General features: G+C 43.4%; 1 protein-coding gene across 4 annotated transcripts in view; it reads right to left on the reverse strand.

The window, feature by feature from the left end:
- PAX2 (paired box 2) overlaps positions 1-27,616 on the reverse strand; it is an 84,722-nt gene that overhangs the window by 48,825 nt on the left and 8,281 nt on the right. For 2 of the 4 annotated variants that reach the window (XM_075025906.1, XM_075025909.1), the window contains exon 4: positions 1,478-1,563. In XM_075025906.1, the coding sequence (XP_074882007.1) occupies positions 1,478-1,563 (86 nt within the window). The remainder of the gene's footprint in view (positions 1-1,477; positions 1,564-27,616) is intronic. The other 2 variants (XM_075025908.1, XM_075025907.1) reach the window with 1 other exon arrangement.

Raw genomic sequence — 27,616 nt, forward strand, 5'->3', positions numbered from 1 at the left:
CCTTTTGCACTGACCAATGTCAACAGGCAGAGACTCCTCTTGCCACTGAGGGCTGTCCAAGAGTGCTCATGAGTTTCCAATATATCAGAAATGACAAGTCATCCAGATTAGATATGATCACTTCATGACAATCAGGGCTTTAAAGTATAGAACAAGTAGAGCTATGCATCCAGTAGGCATGCCCATTATGTCCTAGCTTGTCCCAGTAACAGGGAGAATATCCCAGTTCTCTTATAGGCCACTACCCACCATTCAGCTCATAAAGCACTGACCCGAAGAAATCAATACCTCCAATACGAGCCTTCCAGGATGGAGGAGAACCTGTCAACACTACCTGATGTAGACCCACACTTCCCAGTACATCCCAGAGCAATGAGAGGCTCCAGTAGCAGCACTCACAATAACTATCCCAGCTCAGCCAATGCATTCCCTAGATGTTGCACTGCTTTTCCAAGAAGTAATAGTATCTGCCAGCTGCATCTGTTGCGGTCAGTGATTCCCAGTCCAGTGAACAAGTCCAGATTAAAAGGGCATCCAGAAATGCTCCTCCATACTGTCCCATTAATTCTATTGTGCTCCTGAACACAGTTCGTGTACAGGATTCTATCTGCCAGCTCTGTCCCATGTAGACCAACACTTTCCAGTAAATCCTTGTATAGCAGCTGATTCTCAGTAACCAACAGTATCTAAGACAGTGTCGTAGGTCATGAATAAGCCACTGTATTTCACAGTATCCCAGAATACTGCATGTTTTTTCCTGCTCTGAATTGTTACTGGATAAAGCTATGCTAGCAACAGCAGACGTAAGCACCATCCAGCCCACAGAGTGAAAAGTACCTCACCACACATCTAGCACAGTACCTTTAAACACAACAGACTAGGAGACATTTGGTCACTTTACTATAGCCTCCATCTTCTTCTCACCTCGATAAACCCATCTCCCCCAGCAGGAAATGCATTTTCTCAGTGAAATACACCCATGGAATACCTGACTGCAGAGCCAGAACAATGAAGAACTCAGTTGTGAGGCATCAGGAATATCTGACACATGTCTGTGTATTACTAGCTCTAAGAAATGGACCAGTTCCAGCAAAGAGAGAGAATAGAAATTGGGAGAGAGAGGGGAAAAGAGAGTCAGAGTAAGAAGGTGAAGACAGGTGCTTAGACTGGATAGCAGTAAATACTTCTCTCTAGGGAGGTGAAGGAGAGTGTGTGAATGTGAAATGGATGTTAAGGCAGAATCACTTTGGGCAAACCCCCACCTTGGGCTGGTTTCTCTGCCATGATTCCCTTCTCTGCAATGAAACAAGGGAAACGAAGTACAGAAACCTCTGATTTCCATTGAGGCTTCTTTCCCCCCACACCCTCCTCCCTTTTGCTCTGCTTAGTATCTGCTTCTCAGACTGCTTGTCCCTCAGCTAAGCTCCATTCTCGTTTCCACTTGTCCTGTAACCACCCCTCATGCCAGTCTTCTTACCGATAGTATGTCCTGGTGCAGTCACACCTGTCCCGCTCCCGTCTGGTGTTGGGTGAAAAGGTTGCTGAACTTTGGTTCTGATGATCCTGTAAAAGAGCAAAACATGTTCAGAACTGCAACTTCTCTGTGCCTTTGCATAGCCACAATCCCTGCTATCAGAACCTGAAGGCCTCATCTGAGCTCTGGGTGCAGCAGAGTGGCTTCATTTGCCTTCTTGTGGTCCTGATTCTACTGCTTTAACGGTCTAGTTCCCAGAGAATTGTCCTTGCTCTGCTCTGTCATCTTTTCCCCAAACTCGGGTATTCACTGCATAACTGTGGTGCTCAGTGAACGAGCTAGGATCTCCTGTGTGTTAGCAACTTCATTATCATTTATGATCTGATCTGCCAGCACAATCACAAGGCAGTCTTTGCAGCTAATAGAGCCACTGCTGGATTTACAAATGGTGTAGATTTAATTTTGTTGTGTACCTAAAAAATACCTTTCTGGCATAGAACTGAATGCTTTGAACTGATGGAAGGCTTGCCCAAAGCCCTTGTCCTTCATGAATGAGAAGGTGGGAGCAGAAGGCATCTGTAGGAAAGTGGTGATGGGATAGAGATCACCAGGAAAAAGAAGCTCCAGCAAAGATGGCAAAAACTGGTGTTTATCAGGTGGTGAATGAACATAGCATGGGAACTCAAAAAGGTGTCTCAGTGAATGCCACAAAGCTCATAACGCTGCTCAGAATGAAAATAAACTGAACTGTAATTGTCACTGCTCCGTTTCTTGTTACATGAAATCTTTCACCTCTAGGTCACTGGTTTAAATCCAGCTGAGGTCAGTGGTGAAAGAAAATCACTAGCACCTTGTACTTGACTGGCAAGGTCCCTGCCTACTGGCAGATGCTGGGTATCTGTGACTCAGAACGACGGTCTCACCAAGGAATTCCTTGCTGAGATTAAAACGAGCCTGTCCAATTAGGGTGAAGGCTGCAGATGACCTTCAGCCTAAGTTTCTGGAACTCTCAGCCTCGCCTATCAGCTTTAACTTCTCCGCAAAAATCTCTCCAGAAAGTGAAAGCAAATAACACATTCTCCCTGCCCACCTGAGAGCTTTCCTTAAAGATTCGTTCTAAAGAATAACTTGGCAAAACTTCAAAGAGCAAATGTGTGGCTAGTGGGCAGTACGGCATGGATGGAGATAGGCAGAGATGATGAGAGGGCATTTTTGAAAAAGCACAATTCCTGAGACTGAAACCTTCTTGGGAAAAGAAAAGTATTTCAGAGCATATCACCTCAGCATGTTAAGAATCTCCAGTACACACATGATGAAGCTGAGCAGTAGCTGGAGTGGCAGAAGCTGCCTGGGACATAGCTGGAGACAGGGAATGTCAAGGTTCTAGCTGGGGATAGAGATCCAGATCCTCACCCCATATAGGTCAGTGGTACCAGGGGCCCTAATCTATAGCTGCTCAGGACCTATACAGAAGGTGTATGACAGCCTCAGGGCCATATTCTGAGGTCATGATGATTTGCACTAGCTGACCTGAGCTGAGAAGCCTGTGCTAGGGCAAATAATAGAACTTTTTTCTTCTTTTCTGTTTTTTTCTTTTCTTTTCTCTTCTCTCACATTCCCCCTAAAACCCCCTGAAGTGCCACTCTGGTTGTGTGAGTTTATTGATTTCCCCCAGCCCAGAGAAACAGAAAGAGGGGATGGGGTGCAGGCAGAGGGATGGAAATAGAAAGCTATAAATTATTTGTGACAGGAAAGCAATAGTGCCAGAGTGCTGAGCACAAGTCCCGTGTCACTATTAGATTCCTTTTAGCCTGATGACACTGTAAAAGAGGTTAAGTGTCTGATGGAATCGTACACCTTGGGGGCAGGGGCAGTCCAGGAGCAGAACAAGCCACAGAGAGCGGGTATATCAATTCTCCAGGCCAATAATATTCCCCTCATTGATCGCAACACAAAGTTCAAAAATCTCATTATAGCCAGACAGACCTGGAACTTTTTAAAAATCAATAGAGTGATATAATGTATGTATACTTTGTATAAATGTATCTATCCATCCATCCATCCATCCATCTATCCAAAATCTGCCTGAGGGTGTCTAAGTTAACCTACACATTATACTGTGTTATGTTCTATTGTAGTGTAGCAGTGAATGGATTAGAAGATTTCCCCTGCAGCCTTAGATGACATATTATAAAACGTCCTGTTAGCACTGAGGTGATATTAGACGGTTCCATTCATACTGAGATGACATCAGATTCACCATTGGTACTGGGAGGTGGTATCAGACAGCTGAGCTTCTACTGAGGAGAACCATAAGATGAGCCTAATTATACTGAGATGGCCAATCAGGCTGTGCCGAATGATGCTGCATGAAAATTGCAAAGTTTCAAAAAGCCATTTAGAGTAAAAACAGCCTGTGAAATGATGGTGATATAAAATGCCTGTCCATAATGCTTCAAAAACCCAGGCAGCGGATGAAGAGGAAGGGTCAATCTCCTTCCCCATTCAGTTCAGTTCATGGTCTCTTGGCTGAGAATGCCACTTAGTGCCAGTTGTGACTGTGTTTATTGAGATGTGTCCATTAGGAAGTGGAATGAGACTCACCAGCTCATTTCACCAAGCAGCCATCAGCTGGTAATGATTTTCGGTCACTACCAACCAGGGCCAGATTTCAGCTAGTGACCCAGGGGTGAAAGGCTCTGTTCAAAAACATTCCCCTCCTAAGACTGAAACTGGTTTTATGTCAAGAGAAAGTATCTGGAAACAGTGAGCAAAGGGGAGCAGTTCTGGTTGTGCAACCTCCAGTGGCTTGGGTCAAATAATTTTTGGCATCAAATGCACAGTGAATCTAATGAGGTCTTCGGCAGAAGGTATTTCCTATGGCTAAAAGAAGAGGCAGGTCATGAAGAGGCTCTCCCCAGCAGTGCTCCTTTTCCCTATAGTCACAACCAAACTCTGGAGTTTTAAGGAAAAGAGGAGAAATTTCAGGACTCTAACGCTCAGTACAGAATACGGCAGTGCATCCCCCTGGGTCTATTCATTTAGGGACAGTGATAAACAGCAGGATACCTAGGCATCGTGGCTGCTGCTTTAAGAGGCTTCAAGTGAGTCTGTCCTACACGAGACCACCTAATGAAACAGCAGATGAAAGATGAAGAGAGCTGACCTGGTCCTGTAGCAACAGATGCAACATAATAATGCTGTCTTTAAACTCTGAGATTGCTGAAAGCTTCTTCCCCTTACCAGAGACTGAAATACACACTAAGCCAGCTGTGCTGCCTCAAACCTAGGATTTCTGGATTACTGCTGTGTAAGAGGGAGCAAAACCTTGATCACCTCTTGCTGCCTTTGATGGCTTGTTCTTGCCTCTAGACACTGGAGAAAGACAAGCCTTTTTGAAGGACACTTCCTCAGCCCTTTCCAAAAGCAGAAAGGACACAAATCCTGGCACACCAGTCAGCAGTGCTGATTTCTTGAAGTAAATGTGGATATTTTCAAATGTCTTTCTTTTCTCCAAAAGAAATTGTCACTTTGGACTAAATTCATCCCTGCTCTAGTTCCATCACAGTCAGTGACTCAAATAACAGCATTTGTGTTTAATTAGGGGCATAAACTGCAACTTACTGTAAATTCCCATTTTTCATTTTCCAGTGGGAGGTTTTTGCACAAGTTGTCTACTTTGAGTTTCGGAGAATGTACACAGATTTAATACATAACCTTCTGAAGTTTCAGCAACAGGACATTTATAGATCTTTGATTGCAGTAAAGCAACTGAACTTCATTTCACAATCTGAATTTAATATGCAATATTATCTTAAGTAATGGCATATAATGTCATTACAGTACGTAGTATCATACTGTGAATTATACATCCATTCCTGGAATTCATGAGTTACCATAGTTGCCTTGTAGTAACTCTTTCTAGAGTTAATACTGCATACAGCTCCAGCTGAAACCAACTGCCTGTTTCCAAATGCCTTTGACTTTCTTAAATGTTCAGCATTAGGTCATGAATTTCCAATGTTTGATTTCTATTTCATTATGTTCAGCAGTTTTAATGCAATTCCTTTTGCTGATTCTAAATACAGATGGACACACCAAAAATCATCTCTCCTAGTATGACAATTGTAACAAGCTCTAATCAAATTTGTCAAGAATGTAGAAAGAAATATTAGAAGTTAAAATTAGCTGAGCCATAGTCCTTTCTGAGAAGTAGAACTTTCTTTTACTCCTTGTAAATAAGTAAGTAAAAATTCACTTTTAAACCTGTCCAGAAATTATTTGCTAAAAGAATGACAGATCATAAGAAATGTCCCTTGCCTCTCTGACATGGCTATCCAAACTCTCTTATAGCCTGACATAGACTGTGGTTTCTCCTCTCTAACTGTTGCTGGCAGAGTCTTTAGACAGTATCTCAAACAAAAAATCATATTAGCGCTGATCAGAGAGAGATGAGGTAGGTCAGAGGGAGATGAGGTAGGTCTGAATCATCTGGAGTCCAAATCTAGCAATTCTTTTAATCCTGGAAGAACAGCGTGAAGTTGGCACTAAGAGAAAGAGTGGTGTGTCCTGCTGCCCCAAGGAGACCCTGACAGATTTCAGAAAGCACTGGTATCCTCACTTTGAGCATACTCCTTTGTCACGAATTATTTTTCAGAGTGGAAGGATACACTCAGCAGAGTACCAAACTCCCTGTAATTGTTTTGGAGTATTCATATTTTAAATGCTCCATATTAGAAGCACATTACAAGACCCCAGGGTGTGCATTACTGGGCAATTAAAGCGGTTCTTGGAAGGCTAACATTGCGAAGCTTCAGCCTTTTCTCTGCAGTGTGTCCAAGGGAGGCTGTGATGGCCAAGGAACACACACCCTGCTGTGCCGCACTGCTTAATTAGTGCAGGGTTGTACTGCTGAGCCACGGGCTGTGCCGGCGGTAGAGACAAGGCAGCCTGCAGGGGACTTGGTGCAGGGCTAAGTGAGACAGTGATGCCTTCTCTGCATCAGATTGCTTCCTACAAAAGGGCTCCTGACCATCCCAATGATGCTGGCCTCAAAGGGTGCCTGAGGAAAAGAGGGAGAACATGGGGTGGGAAGAGGCAGCTTTGGGCTCCTTGGTGACAGCCCCCATGGAGCCAACAATATCCCACCCACAGATTGGTGCTGCACAGGCATAAAGAGCTCTGAACATGGCTTTGGTTCAAATAGGAGAGTGTCTTATGTTTCTGTGCACGGGTCGAGACAGAGCTGAATTCATGGTCAAGCAAAAGAAAGGGGGGGAAAAAAGTCTTGTTTGCACAAAGTTCAAAATGGAAAGCAAGCTTCATAGCATGGTGAGGAAAAACAACCAAGGGATTTGGGGGGTGAAGGAAGGGAAATAGAAAGTCTGATAGTTAGAGCCTAATCTGACTTGGGGAAAGGTCTTCAGTTCCTTGCTCTGTCATGGACTCTCACCAAGACTTTGGACAAATGGCATTTCTCTCTGTGCTCTGTTTCCTGCCTGAAGTGTGAAGATAGGAGCATTGCCGTGCCACCTGGGGCACAGTGAGGACAGCTGGAAGGAGGAGCGAAGGGCTCAGACTCTCTAATAACAGGGGCCAAGTAAGTGCTTCAGCGAGCTGTAGCACAGTATTGGCTTCGTTCCCCTGCCTGAAGCAGAAGTGACATGTACCCTGCTGACAGTGGCTGTACGTGAAGGGAAGGGAGGTACACAAAGGCAACAGGAGCTGTATTTCAGCTGCACTGGCTTTGGTGGTTGTGTTTGAATTTGCAGCAGCAGATGTAGTTGGGAAGATCAGAGCGGCGGTTGCCCCCCAAAAGCCACAACATAATTTCCATTAGGATGGGAGGGCAGTAGCTTCTCCTACTGCTCTCAAAATCTACTGCAACACTTGCAACCCTCAGAACAACAGCTGACATTGGCAGGAGCAGTGGACTCATCTTCCTTGCTAGCTGGCCTGAGGCTCTGGCGCTCCCTGCCAAGACAGCAGAATGCCTTCAAACCCTGCCATATTCAGGGGCCACGAGCAATATTCACATATTCAAACTCTCTCCTGTCATGAAAATTGCATTTCTTTCTCTCCACCTTTTGGAAAGGGAGTGAAGAAGGGTGATCATTTACTACATTAGTATATAAGCACAAATATGACAGATTAATTAGATTGATTAGATAGATAAATTGATAGTCCTAAAAGGTGCCTAAAGAGGGATTATCTATTTTCCCGAAGCTTCCAAATAGATGAGAGGTCAAAATGGAGATGCCTTACATATGTCAAAACACAATCCCAGCCCTCCCTGAGAAGATTTGACTCCTCATCTGCTGTTAATCTGTGTAGGTCCATCAACTTCACTGGAGCTACACTGACATCATGCCTGAAGACATGGGGAAAAAAGTGCCACTTTGTTCCAGGTCAGCCTGCTCACTTCAAACGCAAGAGAAAGCCCAATCCTGCCCTTTTCTTTCACTGCGTTTCTTGGCTGCACTCTGAGGAGAGGCAGAATTCACAGCAGCAGTTTTACTATCTGAAGGGCTTAGAGAGGAGCTAGGATTTTTTTGTTGTTTTAAATCAGTGACCCATGATGACACCATATGGTTTTATTTCATTTAATTTGAGCAGAGCATTAACATTCAGCTTCTAGCAGATCTCTGCCCATTCCAGTTCTGCTGTGCTACACGGTACAAGTCCGGACATAAGGAAGAGGGGTGGAGGGAAAAAAAGGTGAAGATGCCTGCCTTCTGCGAGGGGGGAGATCTGCCAGGCAGGAGGTTGGCCTGCCAACTCATTCTGCTGAGCAGTAACACACAACTTCATGCCACTGGTATGGATGGGGTTGAGAGCATTGATGGGGTTTATTCTGTAACGTCCCAGAATAAATTGCTGCATTAGGCTTTAAGAAACATTTCCCCATTCATCCAAGTGGATTTCTTTTAGGGTGCAAAACCCACCTGGGAAACAGAAGGTGTGCTTGAATAGTTGCTGTGTTGTGCAAAGGTGTGGCTACAGAGCCATCAGGACCTGGGCTGGCTGGCTTAAAGCTGGCTAAAGTATATATCTACATGAGCTGCAGTCAAGCAGTGACTGCAGCATAGAAATGTCCTCAGGCAGGTGTTTCTACTTTTATTACACTCAGTTCACATTTGGAAGGCTTTCTTCACAGTCAGGAAAGCCAGCAATTCATTAAAATCCAAACATCTAGAAGATGTCATACAGTTTACAAAATATTGGAAGCAAATTTGATCCTGGGTGTAGATGTTTGACATCCTGGGTTTAAGGTGAATTAAGGAAATCTTAAAGGACAAAAAGAGTTCTGCTGGTCTTGGATGTAGAAACACAGGCCTGGGAGGAACCACCTGGGTCATCAAGTCCAAATTCTAATATCATAGGCAACCACGGAGCAGATGTTCAACTCGCACCTCCCATGAAAGTATCCATCCCAGCAGCTACAGACCTACCATTCCCCCTCAACACTCATAATCTTTGCAACAGAAGACCAAAAGCTTCAAAAACGACAAGCCACAGGAAAGAGAGCAGGAGAGAAGCATTGACGGTGGCTAGGTCCCCTTCATTAGCAAGAGATTTCTGCCTTGAAAATGCCCAGAAATTTTTGAGCTCTTAGGAATTAATCATGTTCTAAAAGTACACCTACACTACAATGACTGCAGTTCAAAGTGACATCTTCTGTTACCTACAGACTGGCCAGCTTGGGTCCTGCTAGCAGCGTTGCTGCAGCAGCATGGAGCTGGCGTAGGGTACAGCCCCACGAGCTGCCAGCACACCAGTGACTGCCACACAGCACGGGCTGGAGCTGTCAGAACAGCGGCTGTGCCAGCAGGTGAGTTAAGAAGACCTACAGAAACACATGGGCTTGCCAAGGTTAAATATCTTAATCTGGAGCATGGGAACTTTTAATTGAAAGCTTTGCTTTGAGCCCATTTCCAGTTATTAAAATTCAGGAGTCTGTGCTGAATTCCTTGTGGACATTCATTTTGATTAACAGAAGACATGTGTGTGCTAGGAAAGGAGTCTTGAACTGGGAGGGATCAGATAAATGTAGATAACATTCTCAACTCTCTTGCAAGTTATGCCATACCAGGTATTTTGTGTAAAACCTCAGATCTTGAAGATAAGCAATTATTTCAGCTTTCATTTAATACCAAGGTATTTCTGGCTATCATGGCTGCAAAGACCAGGTGGAAGTGGGACCTGGCTGCCTCCCAAGGGGCCAGAACTGGAGGCAAAGGAAAAAAAACCCAAATACATTCTTATTTACAGCCTTGTAAACTTTATGCCAGTCTCTTCCTTTTGCAGGGTATTGACTCAGGACTTCTTAACTTTGGGGCTTGGCAGCATTGTGTATTTTCTCTGTATCCTGCAGAGTGCTCCACTGCAGTACGTGCTTGTGTGTGTTGGGTAAGTGATTCCCTTTACAGGGGTGTCATTGTGTGTCACTCCCGTACATTTGTCAGAACTGGTGAAAATTTCAGAGTGGACCCCTTACCAGTAGAAGATGTTCACCAAAAATCAAAACAAAAACAGTGCTGGCAATGTGTCAGTTTAGATCCAAAGTTATTTTTACCTTGGGTTTTAAAGAAATTAACAAAATTGTGAGAAGAATTTAAGCCTTATCAGAATGGAAAAATTGGTTTTTTCCCTTGAAAATGACCTTTAGGGTGAATGAGAGACTATGCTAAAAAAGTTAAAATTAGAATAATATATTCAGATTTTCTTGAAATAGCAGTTCCAACTACACTGAAATGTAGCTGTAGAATTTTATTAAAATTCTCATTCAAAACCACATTGAAAAGTTGAAAATTTCCACAGAGAACCTGAATCTTTCCCTTCCTGTTCTAGTCTTCACTAGTCTTGGTATCATTTATTCCTTGCTGCATCATGCCACCCAAAGCAGTCAGGCATAGGCGAGCACTTCAGGGTGCAGGTGCTACATAGGCTCCCAGCATAAAGTTGATGCCCATCTCTGTAAAAGAGAGTCTAGTTTTCATATTTATAGGACACAGCCATCTTTTTGTAATGAAAAGACAAATCTGTAGCCAGTCTGCTTGGCTCATGTAAGTCACTATCAGGTCTAATGTTTAGAGAATACAAGCTATATGTTTGTTTATATATCTATATTGTGTTTGCAAATGCACTAGCATTTGTCTCTTAGTGTGTTTTAATTTACCACACAATGTGCGTACTTGTTTATTTTTGCCCATAGGTCTGCATTTATAACTGTGGCTATATGGAGTTAGACATTTGGGTCACATATTATATATTCAGACCCCATGAAGAATTAATAAACATTTATTCAACCATTACAGTTTTTAACAGAGTTTAATGGGCAAATAGGCTGTTCAGATCTGTGGCTTGTAACCATCACCAGCTAGCTATATGGATGTTTTTGTACAGCACCAAGCACAGTTATTACAAATAATAAGTCATAACCACCTAGAACTCATCCATAACAAGGCTATAATATCAATGATGTCACAGCTAACATATCTGAATACTGATACATAATTAATGTGGAACCTTGCTGTATTATAAGGCCGAAACCTGTGTGTACATTTGCATAGTTGTGTAAGTTTGTGAATACAGATCTGCTCTATTTCTAAATCACATATCTGGCATCCATCCGATTAACTGCAGAGCTATGGGTTTCTGTGGGCCTTCAACAACCTATTATTTCTATCTTTTTCTGTTACAATCGCGATGGCTGATACAGTACAGTAGACTTGTGGGTCCCCTTTTCCTGGCCTCCATACAAATACAATCTCTGTCCATAGGAGTTAGCAATCTAAGGGTTTACCTACATATAGCTGTGCAAAACAACTAATTTGAGTTAACTGAATGTGTGAAATTTAAGTGGTCTAGTTAAACTACAGCTTTAATTTAGTTTAGCTTAATTCACTTTGGAAATGAAGTAACCTAAATTCAATTTAGGACACTCAAATTTTGAATGAGCATCCCAACAATGTTTTAATTCTTTTAACCAATGCACTTGCAAAGTTAATTCAGATTAATTTTCTCATTTGCCCCTGTGTAAAAAAGCCTGTTGCCTATTCCCTGTCAGTGAAACCATCTCAGCTGAGACTCCTTCAACAACTCCAAATTGACAAATAACCTTCCCAAGAGCAGCAGTTTAAATGATCCTCCCACACGCACAAGTGTTTCTTCATCCCTAGGCAGGCAACTTTTCTCCCTGTGAGCTTTAGTGATCTTTAAGACTGATTTGTCCAGAGCTTGACACACTGAGCCAGGCACTAGCTGGGGTAAACATAGAAGAGGTGCAGCAATTCTTTAACACTGTCTGAAGACCTGAGTTATAAATTTTACAGTTTAGGCTTTTGCAGTGGAATACTGTATTGCAAATTACAAGATATTCTTTCTGAAAATCACAATATTCTACAGAATCTTAGTGATTTTATCCAGCTCCATTGTTTCAAAACATGGTCCCCTTAATCTAAATTAAGTCCTTGTTCACCTAACAAATTGGAATACCTCCAGCTGTAAATTAGCATGTATTTCATTTTTTTGATCTAACTTAGATTGGACAAGATCAGATGCAATTGGGATTCATAGGTAGAGGAGTACAGAGGAATGTAGGCAGTGGTATTAAAAAAACTATACTAACTTTACATTTTTATCTTAAATATATTGTAGTCTAAGAAGACAGGAGGAAGTAGCATAAGGTGGTCCAAAGATTCTATCTTGCCATTTTTAAAGTTGCAGTTGCAAGATCAATCATGAACAAAACAATCTTAGAAATAACACAGAAGCATATTTTAATGCAAAAATATTAATCTTTTTTAAGCATCATTATGGAAATTTCAAACTTTTCTTCATTACCTTGCTTAATTTTAAAACCATACTGTGTATTTGGTCAAAAGACGTCTTAGGAGGAAAATGTTGTCAAACACTATTTTTATCACAATGCAAAAGAGCCCTTGAAAAATTGCCTTTTGGAAAATCTCAACTCAGAGAAAGCACCTGCCCTAAATCTTTGCTAAAAAGTCAACCAGACAAACAAAAAAACCCAAATAAAACAAAGAAAGCCCACTTAAATATCCTAAGCCATCAAGTACTATTTGATTAGATAGGCTATATTTTTGTGCACTTGTTTTTTATGGAGTTAGTGCTAATGAATAAATGTTGTTTGACGGCTACTACGGTCTCAGATCTTTGCTAGAAAATTAGCATAGTTTCACTGAAACAGTTACCAATATAATATAATAAGAAGACAGTCCTATATATTAATATGCTTGTGCAGAATGCATTTAAGTGTGTGGGGGCATCCGTTTACGTGCAGCTAGCTAAAGATACCACTGTAAGTAAAATCTAGGTTTGTAGCAACACACCAGTCTGAGTGACTTTTTCGGTGGGGATATACAGCTGTACAAGGCTATACTGATGTATCAGTGGATGCATGTATGTGCTTCTGCATTTGTATACACAGTCATTTGCATGTATGCCTGTCTCCAGGTATGTTTCTACTTCTGTGTCTAATCTGGCTGTGGTGCTTTCTGAATAGCAATGAGATCGGTAGAAGCATGTATGTATTTGTATCTCTGTGTGCATCTATCTGCATATGGATGGGCTTGTGTGGCGTCTGTGGATGCATTTCTTCCTGTGTGGTTTGTGTGTCCCTCCTGTGAGACGGATGCCTTCTTGCAGTCTAATCTCGGTCACTGTGTGTGCTTTCATTCCCATAAAAGGGAGCATCCTTCAGCAGCAAAACCACTAACTGGGCATCAGGAGACCTGGATCCTAATCCAGCCACCCCGCTGATGGGTTCTGTGACTGAGCTGGATCCTTTAATTCACTCTGTGCCTCAGTCTCCCCTCCCATCTTTTTTTTACAAAGACAGTGGACATAGATTATCTGCTACTACATGGGCATATGTAATGCCATGTGTGATGGGCTCTGTCTAGCTCAGTCAAGACCCTAGGTCATGAGAGGATCTTCTGATGCTATGCCACTGCCTTACAGTAACATTCATCCCTGCATGTGCCTGCCTTCATGTGTTGGTGTTCGGGTGTCCATCTGTGTACTTTGTGGCTGGCTATTTGTAGTTTTGTTGAAGAGTTGATCTCCCCCATGTACATACAGAGCAGGGGGAGGTGGAAAGGAAGGAGTTATTAAATGCCAAGCGGATATGCAATAAATCCCATTGATTTTACAAACTCCAACTTGTCTTCAATCTCTTTCCGTTCTTTATCCTGGGGGCATTGCAACAAAACCCTATTGTAAATACCTTTTCTTTCCCTTCCCCCTTCCCCCTCCTCCCACTCCCCAAAAAAGTGTCAATATTTTATTTGGATTTTTAACTTCGCTCCATAACAGTTGTTTGACCTCCTGACTCATGTGAGTCACATAAATTCTGGGACTTTATTCAGGAGCCATGTTCCTGCTATTGAATAAGCAATTTGGGAGGGTGAATTAATGACTTGTGCTGTTGCTGGAAAGTCCCTGAAGAAATATTAAAATTGCTTGCAGACTGAATCAATACTCACTGAACACCCAGCATGAGGACCTGGGCTTTTTAATGGCTACAAGCAGTGGCACTCGGTAGAGGAAGGGGAATTCCTGTACACATAACGCACGCAGGCACACACAACTGACGGCAGTCTTCCCCTGGCCTTGCTGGCTTTTTCAATAATGGCATATTCTTGTGCACGCAACCTAGTAGGAACTGATGCCTCCTGTGCCAGGGAAAGGACTTAGAGTCCAGTTCCCCTGTCTCCCTCCCAAGAAGATCATGCAGGATTTGCAAAAGCCGGACGTTCGGGCCTTGTGTTAAGCGCTTGGGTTAGCATGCTCTGGCACAGTCTGCGAGGCACAAGGAAGGTCGATTATTTGTGGCGTTATGAGCATGTTTTATGTGTGCACTTTGATTTTTCCCTCTCTGAAGGGGAAAGACACTAGCACTGTGATAGATTTGGGTGTGCTGCTGTTGTTTGGGAAGAGGCTTGCGCTATTTTGCAGACGATGTCTGTGAGATGGTTCTGTGGCTGTGGGTGCTGAACAGCATTTGCATCTGTCCATAGCGTGGATGTGTTCCGTTTCTGATAATCAGTAGGTTTTGCTTTCTTAGGTTGGCTTGTGTTACGATAAGTCTTGAATGTCATGCACCCCTCCCTGCTTGTGTTAAAAGTGACCACATGATGCTTTTGGTCATTGAGCAAAGGTGTCACTTAACTAGACCAGTCTATTTCAATGGCTGTGGGTGCAATTCTGCATGGTCCTGAGTGCCCTGGGGGTCCACCAGCCTCACTAAGACATGAACGCGCTCAGCGCCCTCCTCACCGAGGCTTTTACTATTTGTTACTCACCAGGCTGACAATAGCTAGATTTTGCCCACGCCCTAAGTTTTGCTCTAAGACCCCTCTGGCAAAAACAAAAACCCCTCCGGGTTTTGTCTCCAGCGTTTTCCAGTCTCATTTGAGAATGTGGCCCTGTGTTTTGCCATTGTGGTCGTGAATGGCTGTTTTGTATTCGCTTGTTGGGCAGCTGTTATTGTGTATTAACACCAGGGTGGGTGCGCTTTGTATGACCGCATGTCTGTCTCATTGATTCCATCAGTATTATTTTGTAATCGTGTGTCTCTGTGATTGAGTTAGTGTGCATTTCAGGGCTCCTGTGTATTGAATAATGATGTCAGGGATTGGGTTGTTTGACTGGGTAATGGCCTCTTTTCAGTGTTGTAAGTGAATGTGTCCTTCTCCTGTTTCCCGGTCTCGGCTGGGGCAGGATCATTTACACTAGGTGATTCCTTAAGATGCTCACATGCACTAAAAGAATATCCCTTTGGCTCCTGAGCTCTCCCTGCCAGCAGGGCGTGCCAAGGGTACGCCGCTCACGTGTGTGCGACACACGGGGTGGCACATCTGGCTGGTTCTCAGCCGCATACTTCAAGGTCTGTGGCCACTTATTTGGAAAAACCGTGTGTGCGTGTCGATGTATTTCTAAGGCTATGTGAATATGTTTACATGTATGTGTGCCTTCTGGTGCACTCAGAGGGTTTGCTAAGACTTTTCAGTTACGTTTTTGGGTAAGTCTCCGTATCCTAGGTTAATTCACAAATATACGCCAGACTACACTGTGCAGTTTCAAATAGATTCGACTGAGTCTGTGAAGTAACCTACAAATGACTACCTACACCTACAGCAAAGTGCATACTTGCCTTTGCAAGGGTCATCTTCTGTGACTTTCTATATTAATGCATAGCAGGGCATCTGTGTCAGTTAGCAGATGCCTCTGATCTGTGTGTGAGTGCCTGGCAATGCTCCCATGTCTGAATTGACCTGGGTCTCTTCTATATGTAAGAAAGAATGGGATTCTATGTCAGCAGCATTTAGCAGTAAATATATGTGTTAAGAAATTTTAAATGTACAATGAATCTCTGGGCTTGTGCAACGGCTTCTGACTTGTGTGGATATTGTGCACTAATGCCCTAAGACAGTGTAGCCACATTTAGTCCCTTGGAAATGAACAAGAGAGTTCAGTTATTTTTCAGCTGATGATTATGTGTCACTACCGCATGGATTTATTTGCTCTGCACAGGCAATGTGTCTGCCATTGGGCCTGTTCTGTGCTTCCTCAGCCATCAGGATCTGGCCCAGCAGCAGTCACATCCAGACAAAGTCAATGAAAAGGGCTGTGAAGATCCCGAAAACTTCCAGAGAGAGCTCTCAACTGTACTGTCTCACCAAAATATCCCATCAGGGAAAGACCCGTGACCCCTCTCAGTCAGGTCATCTATATGGCTGGGATTTAGCAAGCCAGTGAGTTTAGCTTGTATTTTTCAGTGAGCTTGCTAACAGGTAAATCCTTACTCCTCCTTGCATTAGCTTAAGCCTTGTTACTTCCCCTGCCTCCTTGTTTGTGCTCTCCCACTCTCCCCCCCCCCGCTTCTTTCTCTGTATTCTTGCCTGCATTTGACCTTGAACAGATGACACCATCCTTAGCCCACTCACTGCTTTACCAGCTCCCACCCCTCACACTGGGGTAGCAGCATCAGGGTAATAGGGGGAGGAAAAAAAAATGAGGGAGTGAGGAAGGGAGAGAGGGGGGAGAAAGGGGGGGAGAGAGAGAGACCTGTTTGAAAATAATTGGAGGCTGTTAAACAGAGGAGCCCAGCATATCACTCTAGTAATGGAAATAAATTCCATTGTATTTGCATTTTAATTTTCCACATAAACAAAGGCCCAGAGTGTGCTGGCTTTGCCAGAATCACCGGCCAGAATTTAATTAGAAATGAAAAGTTTATAGGGTCCTCTTTAATGCGATTAATGCACAGTTAACATTTATCACATACATATGCTGGAATCGCCTTTTTTAAGCAACCACCGGCCATGAAATGAATTTCTTTTCAACTTTTTTAGCGTGCGTGAGGAAGGCTGTCTCTGGTGAGGCGGTCCAGTGAGCACACTCCTGACAGCTTGGTAAACTGCAGCCCACAGAGGCTTAGTAGCCCCCATCCTCACTGAGGAAAGTTCAAGGTGGCTTAGAGGGAAGCATGGTCTAGTGGTTAAAGCCTGAGGTTGGGAGTCAGGGGATCTGGGTTGTATTCCCAACTCTGCCACATGCTCACTGCATGACTGACTTGCTCTCCGTGTCTGTTTCTCTGGGTGTTAAAAAATAAAAAAGAAATCAGCTGGAAGAAGATATCTCAGCCCCAGACCCCTCTGTGTCTCAGGCTCTCCAGAAACTTGCCCAGCCCTGTTGTATGGGATCTGCATTGGATCCTGCACCGTGCTGACCTCTCAGCTCCTCTCCCCATGCCCGAGCATCCCTATGCCGGCCGCAGGGACAGGGGAGCATCCGCAGCGCTCGCCTGGTGCGAGAGGCTGGGCCTCCTGGAGGGACTTCTTTGCACTGCCCCGGCTGCCTGAGCACCAGGCAGCGCTGATCCCTGCACGTGGGTCCGTATGGATCTCACATCACTTGTGTGAGGTGTGCATCTTCCTGCCAAGGGGCATGAGGCAGGAGCAGAAGAAACTCTGCCTGTGCAGCATGGGAGCCCTGGCAGCCCTGCCATGAAGGGACCTGGATTCACTGCTGAGGCAGCTCCATGTTTCTCAAGGGGATGCTCTCATGCTGGTTTGGTCCAAAAACTGCTAAGAATGGCTTATGAGATACTGGGGCCGTCAGGTCTGAACCTCAGATCCTAACATAAACCTAATCAGGAGCAGCTACCAGCCCTCCTTGTGGTAGGGGTAATTATACCTCCCTCACCCTGAGGTGCCCTGAGAGGTCACACCATGAGTGCTTATAAAAAGCTCTGAGCTTGTCTGCTTGGGGACACTAGGAAAAGCGAGTCTCAATCTAGACAAATTATCAATATCCTTCCCTTGCAGAGCACAACACCGAGATAAAAAGCCAAAGGTGAACACCTCCCCTGTGAGCTTGTGCCCCTGCCAGAGCCAGGAGGGCATCAGGCTTGTCACCTCCCTGCCTCCTCCTGGCTCCCAGGAGGGACCTATCACCACCGGTGTTCCCACTGCCCCTTCCTTATGCCCCCTCCCCTGCTCTGGCTGTGTGATAGATGGGGGCTACAGCCCCCCCTACTCCCACGCTTCCTTTCCGGGCTTGCAGACAAGCAGAGCAAATAAACCAGGCCCATGGACACAGAGTGTTAGCGTGTTAGGGACACAGCAGGGGAAGAAGGAACATGAAACCTCTATTGATCCCTTGAGGAATGATGTCCCTTCCTTATCTTATCAGATTCTCTTCACTCTTCAATTATAGTCTGTTGAAATTGGCCTCTTAACCCAAACAAGATAACCTGGGTAATGAGGAGAAGAGTGTGAGGGGAGGGGAGAGAAGAGGAGAGGAGAGGAGGGCAGAGTCCAGTGCATTAAACTATGGCTATCATTAGAAATACCTCCTTTAGCGTAACCCCCTCTGCCCCCACTATCCCCAGCTATCCCCTTCTTGCATCATCTATCAGATGAACTAGCACATGTCCACTCCCTGACAAATATATCACACCATATACACCCCTCATTCCCTCAGATGCACTAGGTACCCCCAACAGGTACATGTCCCCACATTTGTACGAGGCGTCTCTGTGCATATGTGCACTCGCCCTGCCATACGCCTTCTTTGTTCACACATCTCAGCAGATGCCACTCTGTTGTACACACTCTCGCACACGTTTGTGTTACTGACGTTGCCTATCTCCCCAGCTGCATTCTCCCCAGCACATTGTTGGTATGGCTGCCATAGCACCTTATCCCCAGGCCTACCCAAAAGAACTGCTGACAAAGATATGACCACTGCTAGGACCCCCTCATGCATCTGTTCACAGCCACAGTTCATCACTGCATTCACACAATTGCCTTGCCATCGGGAAGCAGTCACGCAGAATCTTGTGCAGAGCCCCACAAAACTAGACAGGCTTCCCAAGACGTGTATTGCCATGCCTTTGCTTGCCCCTATGACTCCCTGCATGCAACTGCAGAGTTACGGCATTGTTTCCATGGATAAGACTATTCTTAGTTCTTACACAGACCAGTAATACCTACTTGCTATAAGTCAATACTCCCAGCTGGACATGTTGCCCTAGTGATATGACCACTCTCCTCCTTGTACACATGTCATGGGGTATAGGGCATGTCTCACCCAAATATCCATTACAGAGAAGATTGTCTGGTAGAACAATAGAGACTCAGCGGTCTATCTGCACAAATGCACCCAGGTTTCCATGCTCAAATTACTTCACTGTGCACAGAATGATCCAGGAGCACTTTCAAAAGGTGCAGAAGGTGCTTTCATTTTGGAAAGGTGGTGCTCTAAGCAGTACAAAGGCTTCATTTACAGGGCTGGCACCCTCCTCTTGCCCTCTTCTGAAGACTGTTCCCCAGGATCACTTTATCCCTTGCCTCTCACTGTGCCAGCAGCATTTCCTTGTGTACACATCCACCTGAAATGGGCCACACTCCCTTCCATTTCATGTCTCCCTGTGCCACCAGCTCTGGCAGTTTTGCCAGCTGGGCACAAAGACCCACAGGGGGGTCACCTACAGGCATGCATCTTTCCTTCAATATTTGCAAGTCACAAAAATTCACGTAATCCACAAAAGGGGGTTAGAATCATGGCAGTCATCTTTTTACAAATTTACACATGCTCTCTCATGTGCAAGCATACAAACTCACCCATGCAGTTCCTCCCTGCTCTCCAGCCTGTGCACCTCACAAGAATCTGCACACAATCAGACAGACTTACTCTGTCCCCATCCTGGCTGCCTCCATACGCACAGACCCCTGACACAGGCACACATGTAGCCTGAAATCGTTAAAGCCATGTAAGGGAGTTGGATGTCAATACTGCATGACTCTCTGCATCTTGTTTGGCACAGTGGCTAAGACTGCCTTCTGTAAAACCACAGCTGGTCTGGTTTTGACACTATCCAAGTCAAATCTGCCTTAGCCTTTCACTCCACTCTTATCTCTTGCCCTTTCCTCCCCCAACTCCCCCCAGCTGTGCTCTCCACCCGCTCTGGAAGCTTCGTGTTGTGGCTGGCTGGCTGGCTGCCAGAGACAGCACCACAAACATGGTCTCTTTAAAACTCTGAATTTGCTGTTTGTTCTGTAGGGAGAGGGACTTTGTGACACTGCACACTTTCCACTCTGTCCCTGCTTACACAGCCTTGGCCCATTTGTACGTAGCACATCCCAGAAATACACTTCCCCTATGCACTCAGTATGCAAACACAATCTCCTTATCTTCAGAAGTATTATTCCTTCCTTTCCTCTTCTCTTCTACATCTCCTCCCTTCCATATTGATTTTTTAAATAAGTGTGTATGTATTTTTTGTGTACATATAATTTATGTATAAATGTATAATTTTTCAAGCTTGAAAGCCTAAATTTAAACAACCAAGAAAGGGCCTAATTTAGGCAAATTCTAACAGCAGGCACTGTTACATAGCTATGTTGTGCTGCGATCTTTCTTTTTAAAGGTAGATGAGCAAAAATTGTTATTAAAGGAATTTTTAGAGAAACATGAGTATGTTGAAAGGCAATGGTCCCTTTAAGAAGCGCCCAAATGTTAGTGCCCAAAAACTCTATCACAATTTTAAAGTGAGAGCTTGAAAATGGGTAGTGGTGTAATGAGATTGCCCTCATATTTCAGCCCTCCTTAAAGAAATGAGAAGTAGTTCCAGGAATCAAAGGGCTGGGATATTAACCCTCCCTGACCAAAGAAATGGGTACTGTTACTGTTGCCGGAACCATCCAAACTTCCCTGAAACTAGAAGTGGGGCATCCTGTCTGACAGATATGTGAGGGTTTCTTTTTTGACTTTGTTGTCTGGTCGCAGTCTCCGCTTCTCCTTTTATAAATCAATGAACACACATCAATCTGCCTTGCAAAACATGGATACCACCCCTCTCAACTGAAATACAGTGATGGGCATTTTGAGCAGAGCTGACTGCTGTTCTTGATGCAATTTGGCTCCCAACCAGAGATGGATGTTTAACCCTGTGCCTTGGACTCTGCAGAGATGGGAGGGTGCTTATCTTAGAAGGAGGAACTGTTCAAAATGGAGCCAAAGGAATAAAAACTAAATTGGCCCTCAGGAGAAAATAATTAATAGAGGCAAACTCCAGCATATCTCTGTGAGTATGTGTGTGTGCGTGTGTTGGGGGAGTTGCTAGAAGCCCAGGAAACAATACTCTGTGCAGATTTTGGAAACACTACAGGAACTGCAGAGCTAGGGATGACAGCAGCAAGAAATGTCCTATTTCTATTTTTCTTACAGGCAGAGACAAGCCACCAGAATCTCCCTTCCTGATTTAACAGGGATGTTTGGGTAAATGTTTCATACATAGCATTTTCGGGGAAGTGTATCTGTGAACCCACAGTCCGTTAGTTCAGGCTTTTGGCACATCACTCTTCCTCCTCTCTGTCAAAACTAGAACACACATAAATCCCAAGCTGGACAGAGGACAAAGGAATATCATTCCCCGACCACATCGAACTCCCGCATATGCTTCCTTTAGCCTACCAGCATTTTGTGTCACCATCTACGTGCCTGTCTAGAGATACATGTTCCCTGCCATATACTGATATACTCATATGTAGTGTCCAACCAGCAGGCGCATTTCCTCAGAGGTACCTATCTGCATTGCACTCACAGTCCCCGCATAAATGTCCTATTAAAAAAACCACAATATAACTCTGCTTTTTCCTTCCCCATACCCACCTCTGAACACATCAACCTTTCAAATTTGCCTACTATATATATAAATGTACCCTCTACGCTCCTATCCCATCACTCCTCCTCAATATCTATATGGACAGACATATTCTGTCCATATGTCTCAAACATTTCATGCATACATCCCGTCATTCTTCACACCCCAACCACAGCTATTCCTCTCCTGTGGCTCCAGGATTGAACTATTGTGTTGTCCATTTCCCAGCAACAAGGGGTCTAGTTACAGGGTTATTGATTGGTTTTCATGCAGACAGATGGATCTGCCTTTGGTCTCCCCACCAAAATCCACCTCTGTATGGGCTGATTGTCACTGTTCCAGGGATAGGATTTCACCAGGAGACCACCCTCCATGCAAACATCCTTCACCCAGGCCACGGATGGTAATAAATGGAGTCAGGCTGAGCCATAATAAAAGCAATTGAGTGGGTTACCTGTGCAGACATGAGATTTATACCTCCTCATATTTGATGTGATTGTTTTATTGAGTTCTCAGTGCAGTTAGGATGCCGTTTATTTATTTATTTATATGCCTACTTATCGGGGAAGAGGGGGGAGGCTATCACAGTCTAGCTAGTGTTCAGCTTCCGTCTTGTCAGATATGAGCCTGAAGAAGAGGGCTCTCCAGTTTTGCTCTGCTTTTTACCTAGGCTTGGGCTTGGTGGGTGAGCCTTTGCCAGGTACCTCATTTCCTGTAACAAAGATTTCAGGATCCCTGAAACCTTGAGGACTGTCTGAATTACGAGCCTAGTAGAAGCTAAGGGGATGGTGTAAAGAAAGGTGTGTGTATATACTGATTTTCTAAAAGAACCTCTCAAAAGAAATTTCTATGTACGCTGTGCCTTTTTTGGACAATGGGCTGTGATCTATGCACAGAGCCTCTTTATGCTATTGCAATAGAAATAGTAAGCACCGGCATTGCTTCTGACTCTGTCATCACATGTGAGCTTTGAGAAATATTAGCAGGTGCAAATTGATTGGAAATGAATATTTGTAAGTGCACTCTGAGGAGTTTGGAAACCAAGTGATTAGATTTGTGATTTTCAGCTGGGTAGATAGCCATATAAGTGCTACAAAATCAGCTCTCAGTTACTGGCACTAGAGAAAATTGGAGGCTAGCACTGAATATCATACTGTCTAGTATTTCATCACAAGCCTAACGGTGTTTGTTGTGGGTTTTCCAGCTCCTCTAGTCAAGTGATAGCATAAGAATTTCAGTTCTCATTTAATAAAGTCTGTTTCCAGTGCTTGGGGGGGCTTGAGAAGGGGCCTGTCAGCTCTCTGAAGGCTCAAAGGACTGCATTGTTAAGGTGTTTTTAAAGTTGTTTTAATGGGAGTCAGATATCCAAATCCCTTTAAAAATTTAGGGTAAAGAAGAGAAAACAAGTAAAAACAAACCCATGTTGTATTACAAGTACTCATTATTTTTATGCCGATTGCATGATTTACGCTCTGCCTTGGCATTTTTAAACAGTTGGGACTGGTAAATATGGCCATGCATGTATAGGCTCCAGTAGATTAATTGGGATTACAGTGGAAAAATCCTCATTTCCGTTAGCTCTCAGTTTAAAAAATGATTGGGAGAAGAACTCAAACCTTTCTGAAGCTTTCATGAGTAGTAATCACCATCAGAGCCATCTACACACAGATGGGATTTCCTAAAGCCCTAGTTAGCTGCACAGATGTCAGGCCAATGACAAATGCTTTTGGAAGTCTCTACCTTTCCATTTATAGACACCCTCCCCAAAAGTGGGATCCCTAAATATTTTGCTGATTGTAAGAAGAGAGCCTAAAATCCATTTGAATTTCAACATGCCTTAAAGACCATGGAATCTAAGTGAAGCTCAGCCTTGTTCAATGGTTTTGAAGTCGTATCTTTTTATTCAAGTAATACAGAAATCTTTTGTTTGAATGGGCTTTAGGATCAGAGACGGGTTTGGGGGGATATTTGATATATGGCTGAAAACACAACTTTGTTTTGTATGCATCATGTCATCATATCATAAAGGGTCCAGCTGGCCTGCTAAAGCATTATCTATCTCTTTAGCCAACACAAGATTATTTCTTATTGTACGTTTGCTTGTTATTAATGCCATCTAGTTATATATATATTCCAAGAAATCAGGAATTCCTATGGGATGCAATTCCACAACTTAATGGACCTTACTATCAGGGGATACCTTCTGCTACCATTTAAATGTTTTCTTTCTTATTTCCCTCTCTTCATTCCTGGCTATACTACTTTGTTTAAACGTGAATAATTCCTTTCCTGTTGGAGGGACTGTGCCCTTCAGATCACTATATTGTTCTCACCACTTTGTCATTGCTTGGCCAAGCCACTTATATTTTCTCCTCTTTTCTCCCAAAGTCAAATGAGTTTTTTCACATAATAGTGATTCTGGTAAATGAGGTTTAGCTCCATAAGACTCACTCACCCAGCACTGAAATGCAGCTACCTCTATGGCAGAATGCAGCAATCATTCATTAGATGCAAAAGCTTGAAAATGTTTAACTTCCAACAAAAATCAAGCTTTCTGTACATCTATACAAAAAGGAAGGGCTGGTATTTTTAGGTGATAAAGAGACCGATGTGGTTCTAAACTTCGAGGTTCATAGAACAGGGAGCTCAAAACTTCCCAGGCACAACCAATTTTACTTGCTAACCGCCTCTGTTGAGCTAATATCTCTGCAATATGAAAATTAGAAAAAATGCAGCTAGCTTATTGTAGTTCCCACCATACAACCTTCCAGTGGCCAGATATGATGAATAAGACAAAGAGAAATGCTGTGAGCATTCATTTACTCTTTCAGCTGCAGTAACATTGTCTGTAACCTCTGCTTTATGAGCCTGTCCTTTATTTGCAATGATAAAAAGAAGATAATACCAGGTTTGTGTCTGATGGAAAAGAATCTGAATTTAAAGGAGTATATTCCCTGTAATGAAGCCCTGTGTGACCCAATCACTTTCTTTGCTCAGCTGAAAACTGGCAGTAGAAGTCTTCTACCTTGAGAGCATGCCTTGATGCAGGAAATCACAGGGAAACCTTACACTCAGCATCAACTAAGGGAGAGGATCCCTGCTAGGATCCCAAGTTTCTTCTGTGCGCCACAAGAAGTGCCAGGTTATGAGACCTGGTAAACTCTGTTGGGTACTGTCGGACAACTTTTCTTCACCCCTGCCTTGCACCAACACATTCGCAGTCAGAGGCTAATCCAGTCTACATGGCCAGTCTAACCATTGGTCTCTCTACTGAGAAAACTGGCTTGTAGCTACTAAGTAGTGATGGTGGTGATAGGTTTGTGTGACACAAACATGTTTGCCAGTTAAAACAGTGCAGTTCACCCCGTGTTCACTGCAGGCCACGTAGCTGTCACTGCTTTTGGTCACCATGAACAAGCCGCCATCAGAGATACTCTGTACTCTTCCAACTTCTCCCTGGACTCATTACCTGTCCTCCAAGAATTCCAGATTTGTTCGGTGGAAAAGACAGGGAGAGATTCACCAGTGGCTTTGACCAGAGTGTCCTTTGGGGAAATTCTCAAGCGAGGCTAGCGAGAGTGACTCAGAAAGCTCTGTTGCCATAACATTGATTTCTTCCGCATATGACACAGCCCCTGCCTTAATACGCCCTGCCTTTTGCCAGACTCGACTGTTTGTCTTGAGACATTACATTTACCTCAATCGAGATTCTGTTCAATTCTATCTCCCTTGCGTGGACTACAGCCTCAGCTGATGTAAAACAAGATAGCTCCAGTGTTGAAGCTTTCCTCGTCACGTGTTGAACTCCATGGGCATTTTTAGTGAAAGGTCACACCAAGTTTTACAAAGGTAGCTAAATACTGTTATTTTCATTTTACAGATGGCAAAGCAACCTCATAAGGAGTCCATGTGACCTGCCCAAGATAACCAGAAAGTTAATGGCAGAACTGGTAAGAGAAATCTGATCTCCTAATATGCCATTCTTTGCTCTAAACTACAGGCCTGCCCACGGCCACAGAAACTGGCCACATGCTCAATAATATTTCAATGTACAAGTATATTTCACTGGTCATTATAACCTGAATCAATGTGTGTGTCTTTCCGTAAGTATTTTTAAAGAGTACATCATTACTGGAGACTTTAACTAGGAATCATTAGCCGATTGTTATATAATGAAACAGGAAACATCTCCCCAAACCAAGCACTTAACACTGGAAATTAACTAGAAATTAACATATACCCAATACCTAAGAGAAGATTGAAAAAACATCTGTTGGCTTGACTGAGATAATATAGCCACTAAACTCTATTCCCTACAGTTGGTATTAAGTTAGGTCTACTCTCAGGAACTCAGGGTCCGAAGTGTATCCAGAAGGCTGACTGAACTCCGTAATGCTTTGGCTTTGGCATTCCTTGGATAAGGACTAACTGGGAGTCCCTAGTACTGAACCCGGCCGCAGGAGAGCTAGGATAGAGGGACAAATTGTGGGGGCATTGTTTTGCTTTGCCTTTCTGGGCCTGTAAGGAATTAATTAATTTAAGAGAAGCAGGAAGTAACGCTTAAACTACAATGCCCATTGCATCCCTTGCTGCATAACCGTGAACACGCGTCCGCGAAGTGCTCCGTCCTGTTCCTACTAAAGTACACTGTCTAATACAAAAGATTTTTCTGAGGTGATTATTATCTCATGAAAGCTGTGTTCTTAGGCTAACTGTATGTGCCACAAAGCAAAGGAAAAATTCTCATTGACATCTGCCTCTGAGTTCATACTTAGGAGACCACCGCAAGGCTTATAGCAGTGCCTAAATCCAGTTGAAATATTCTAACCCAAAGTGACCAAAGATAACTCATTTATAGTTATATGATAGATGGAAAAGTTCGGGCTGGCAGGGTGCTCAAGAAGTAAGGTGCTCAAGTGATTTAAAGTAAGCACTAATTGCTAACCAAAGAATCAAGAGCTTCTGTCACTTGCCTGCTTCTCAATTACATGCACTGTGCGTATGTGTGTGTGTTTACATAGATGTATGTATATATATACACACGTATGTATATATATGTGTGTGTGTGTATACCTACACATACACAATAGGTTTATACTGTATAGTACCTAATGTATGAAGCTCCCGGTGCAGAGATAACTGCTCTGTCCTGATCCTGTCAGTTCTGGTGCGCTTTGCTTATTAACTAGTATACTCTCTAGACTTTTTGGCCATAATTAAAGGAAAACTACCACATAGGAGAAGACTTTAGGTTTTTTTCCTGAATCTTGACAGGGTAGTTAAGTCATGTTTTTCACCCGAGTTTGTATCTAGCTTTTATCTGCATGAGTTTAGTAGGAAGAAGTTTCTGATAAATCGCAATACTGAATTACGTGTTGTCCCAAATGTGTCCCAATATTCTCAGTGTAATACTGACAGATCAGTACAATGTAGGCACATAGAATTCACGTATCACAAAAAATAATTAATGAAAAATAGATTTTTTAAATGTTGTAGGGAGACTTTAAAATTTGAATTGAAATGGCATTGTTTTCTAGTCTCTCACCCAAAAGTCTTTGTTAATGTTAGACTAATCCCCAGAAAGAAAGGAAATAAAAAGTAATTAATACATTTTCAGAAAATCTTATAATAACCAGAAGTAATTTTTTCCCATGTACAAGGAGATGTCCATTTTGAAGTGCAGTATTCACAGTCTATCTAGGGACACAGGTGACTTCTACTTCTGTAAATGCCTCGCTTAGAGTCTCAAGATGTTAAACCGCTCATGGATGTAGCTCTAACAATTCTGGACACAGGGCCAATGCAGATTTTGCTTTGGAAACTCCACATTTTGTGAAAATAAGAAGACAGATACTTCTACAAGGTTGGGTTTTAAAACTGTCATCTATCTGAAGCTGCTCAGAGACTCAGAGTGTTAGATTAACTTCAATTTGTGATCATACCGC

This window comes from Buteo buteo, chromosome 4 (genome assembly GCF_964188355.1).
Source record: "Buteo buteo chromosome 4, bButBut1.hap1.1, whole genome shotgun sequence".
Classification (NCBI taxonomy): Eukaryota; Metazoa; Chordata; class Aves; order Accipitriformes; family Accipitridae; genus Buteo; species Buteo buteo.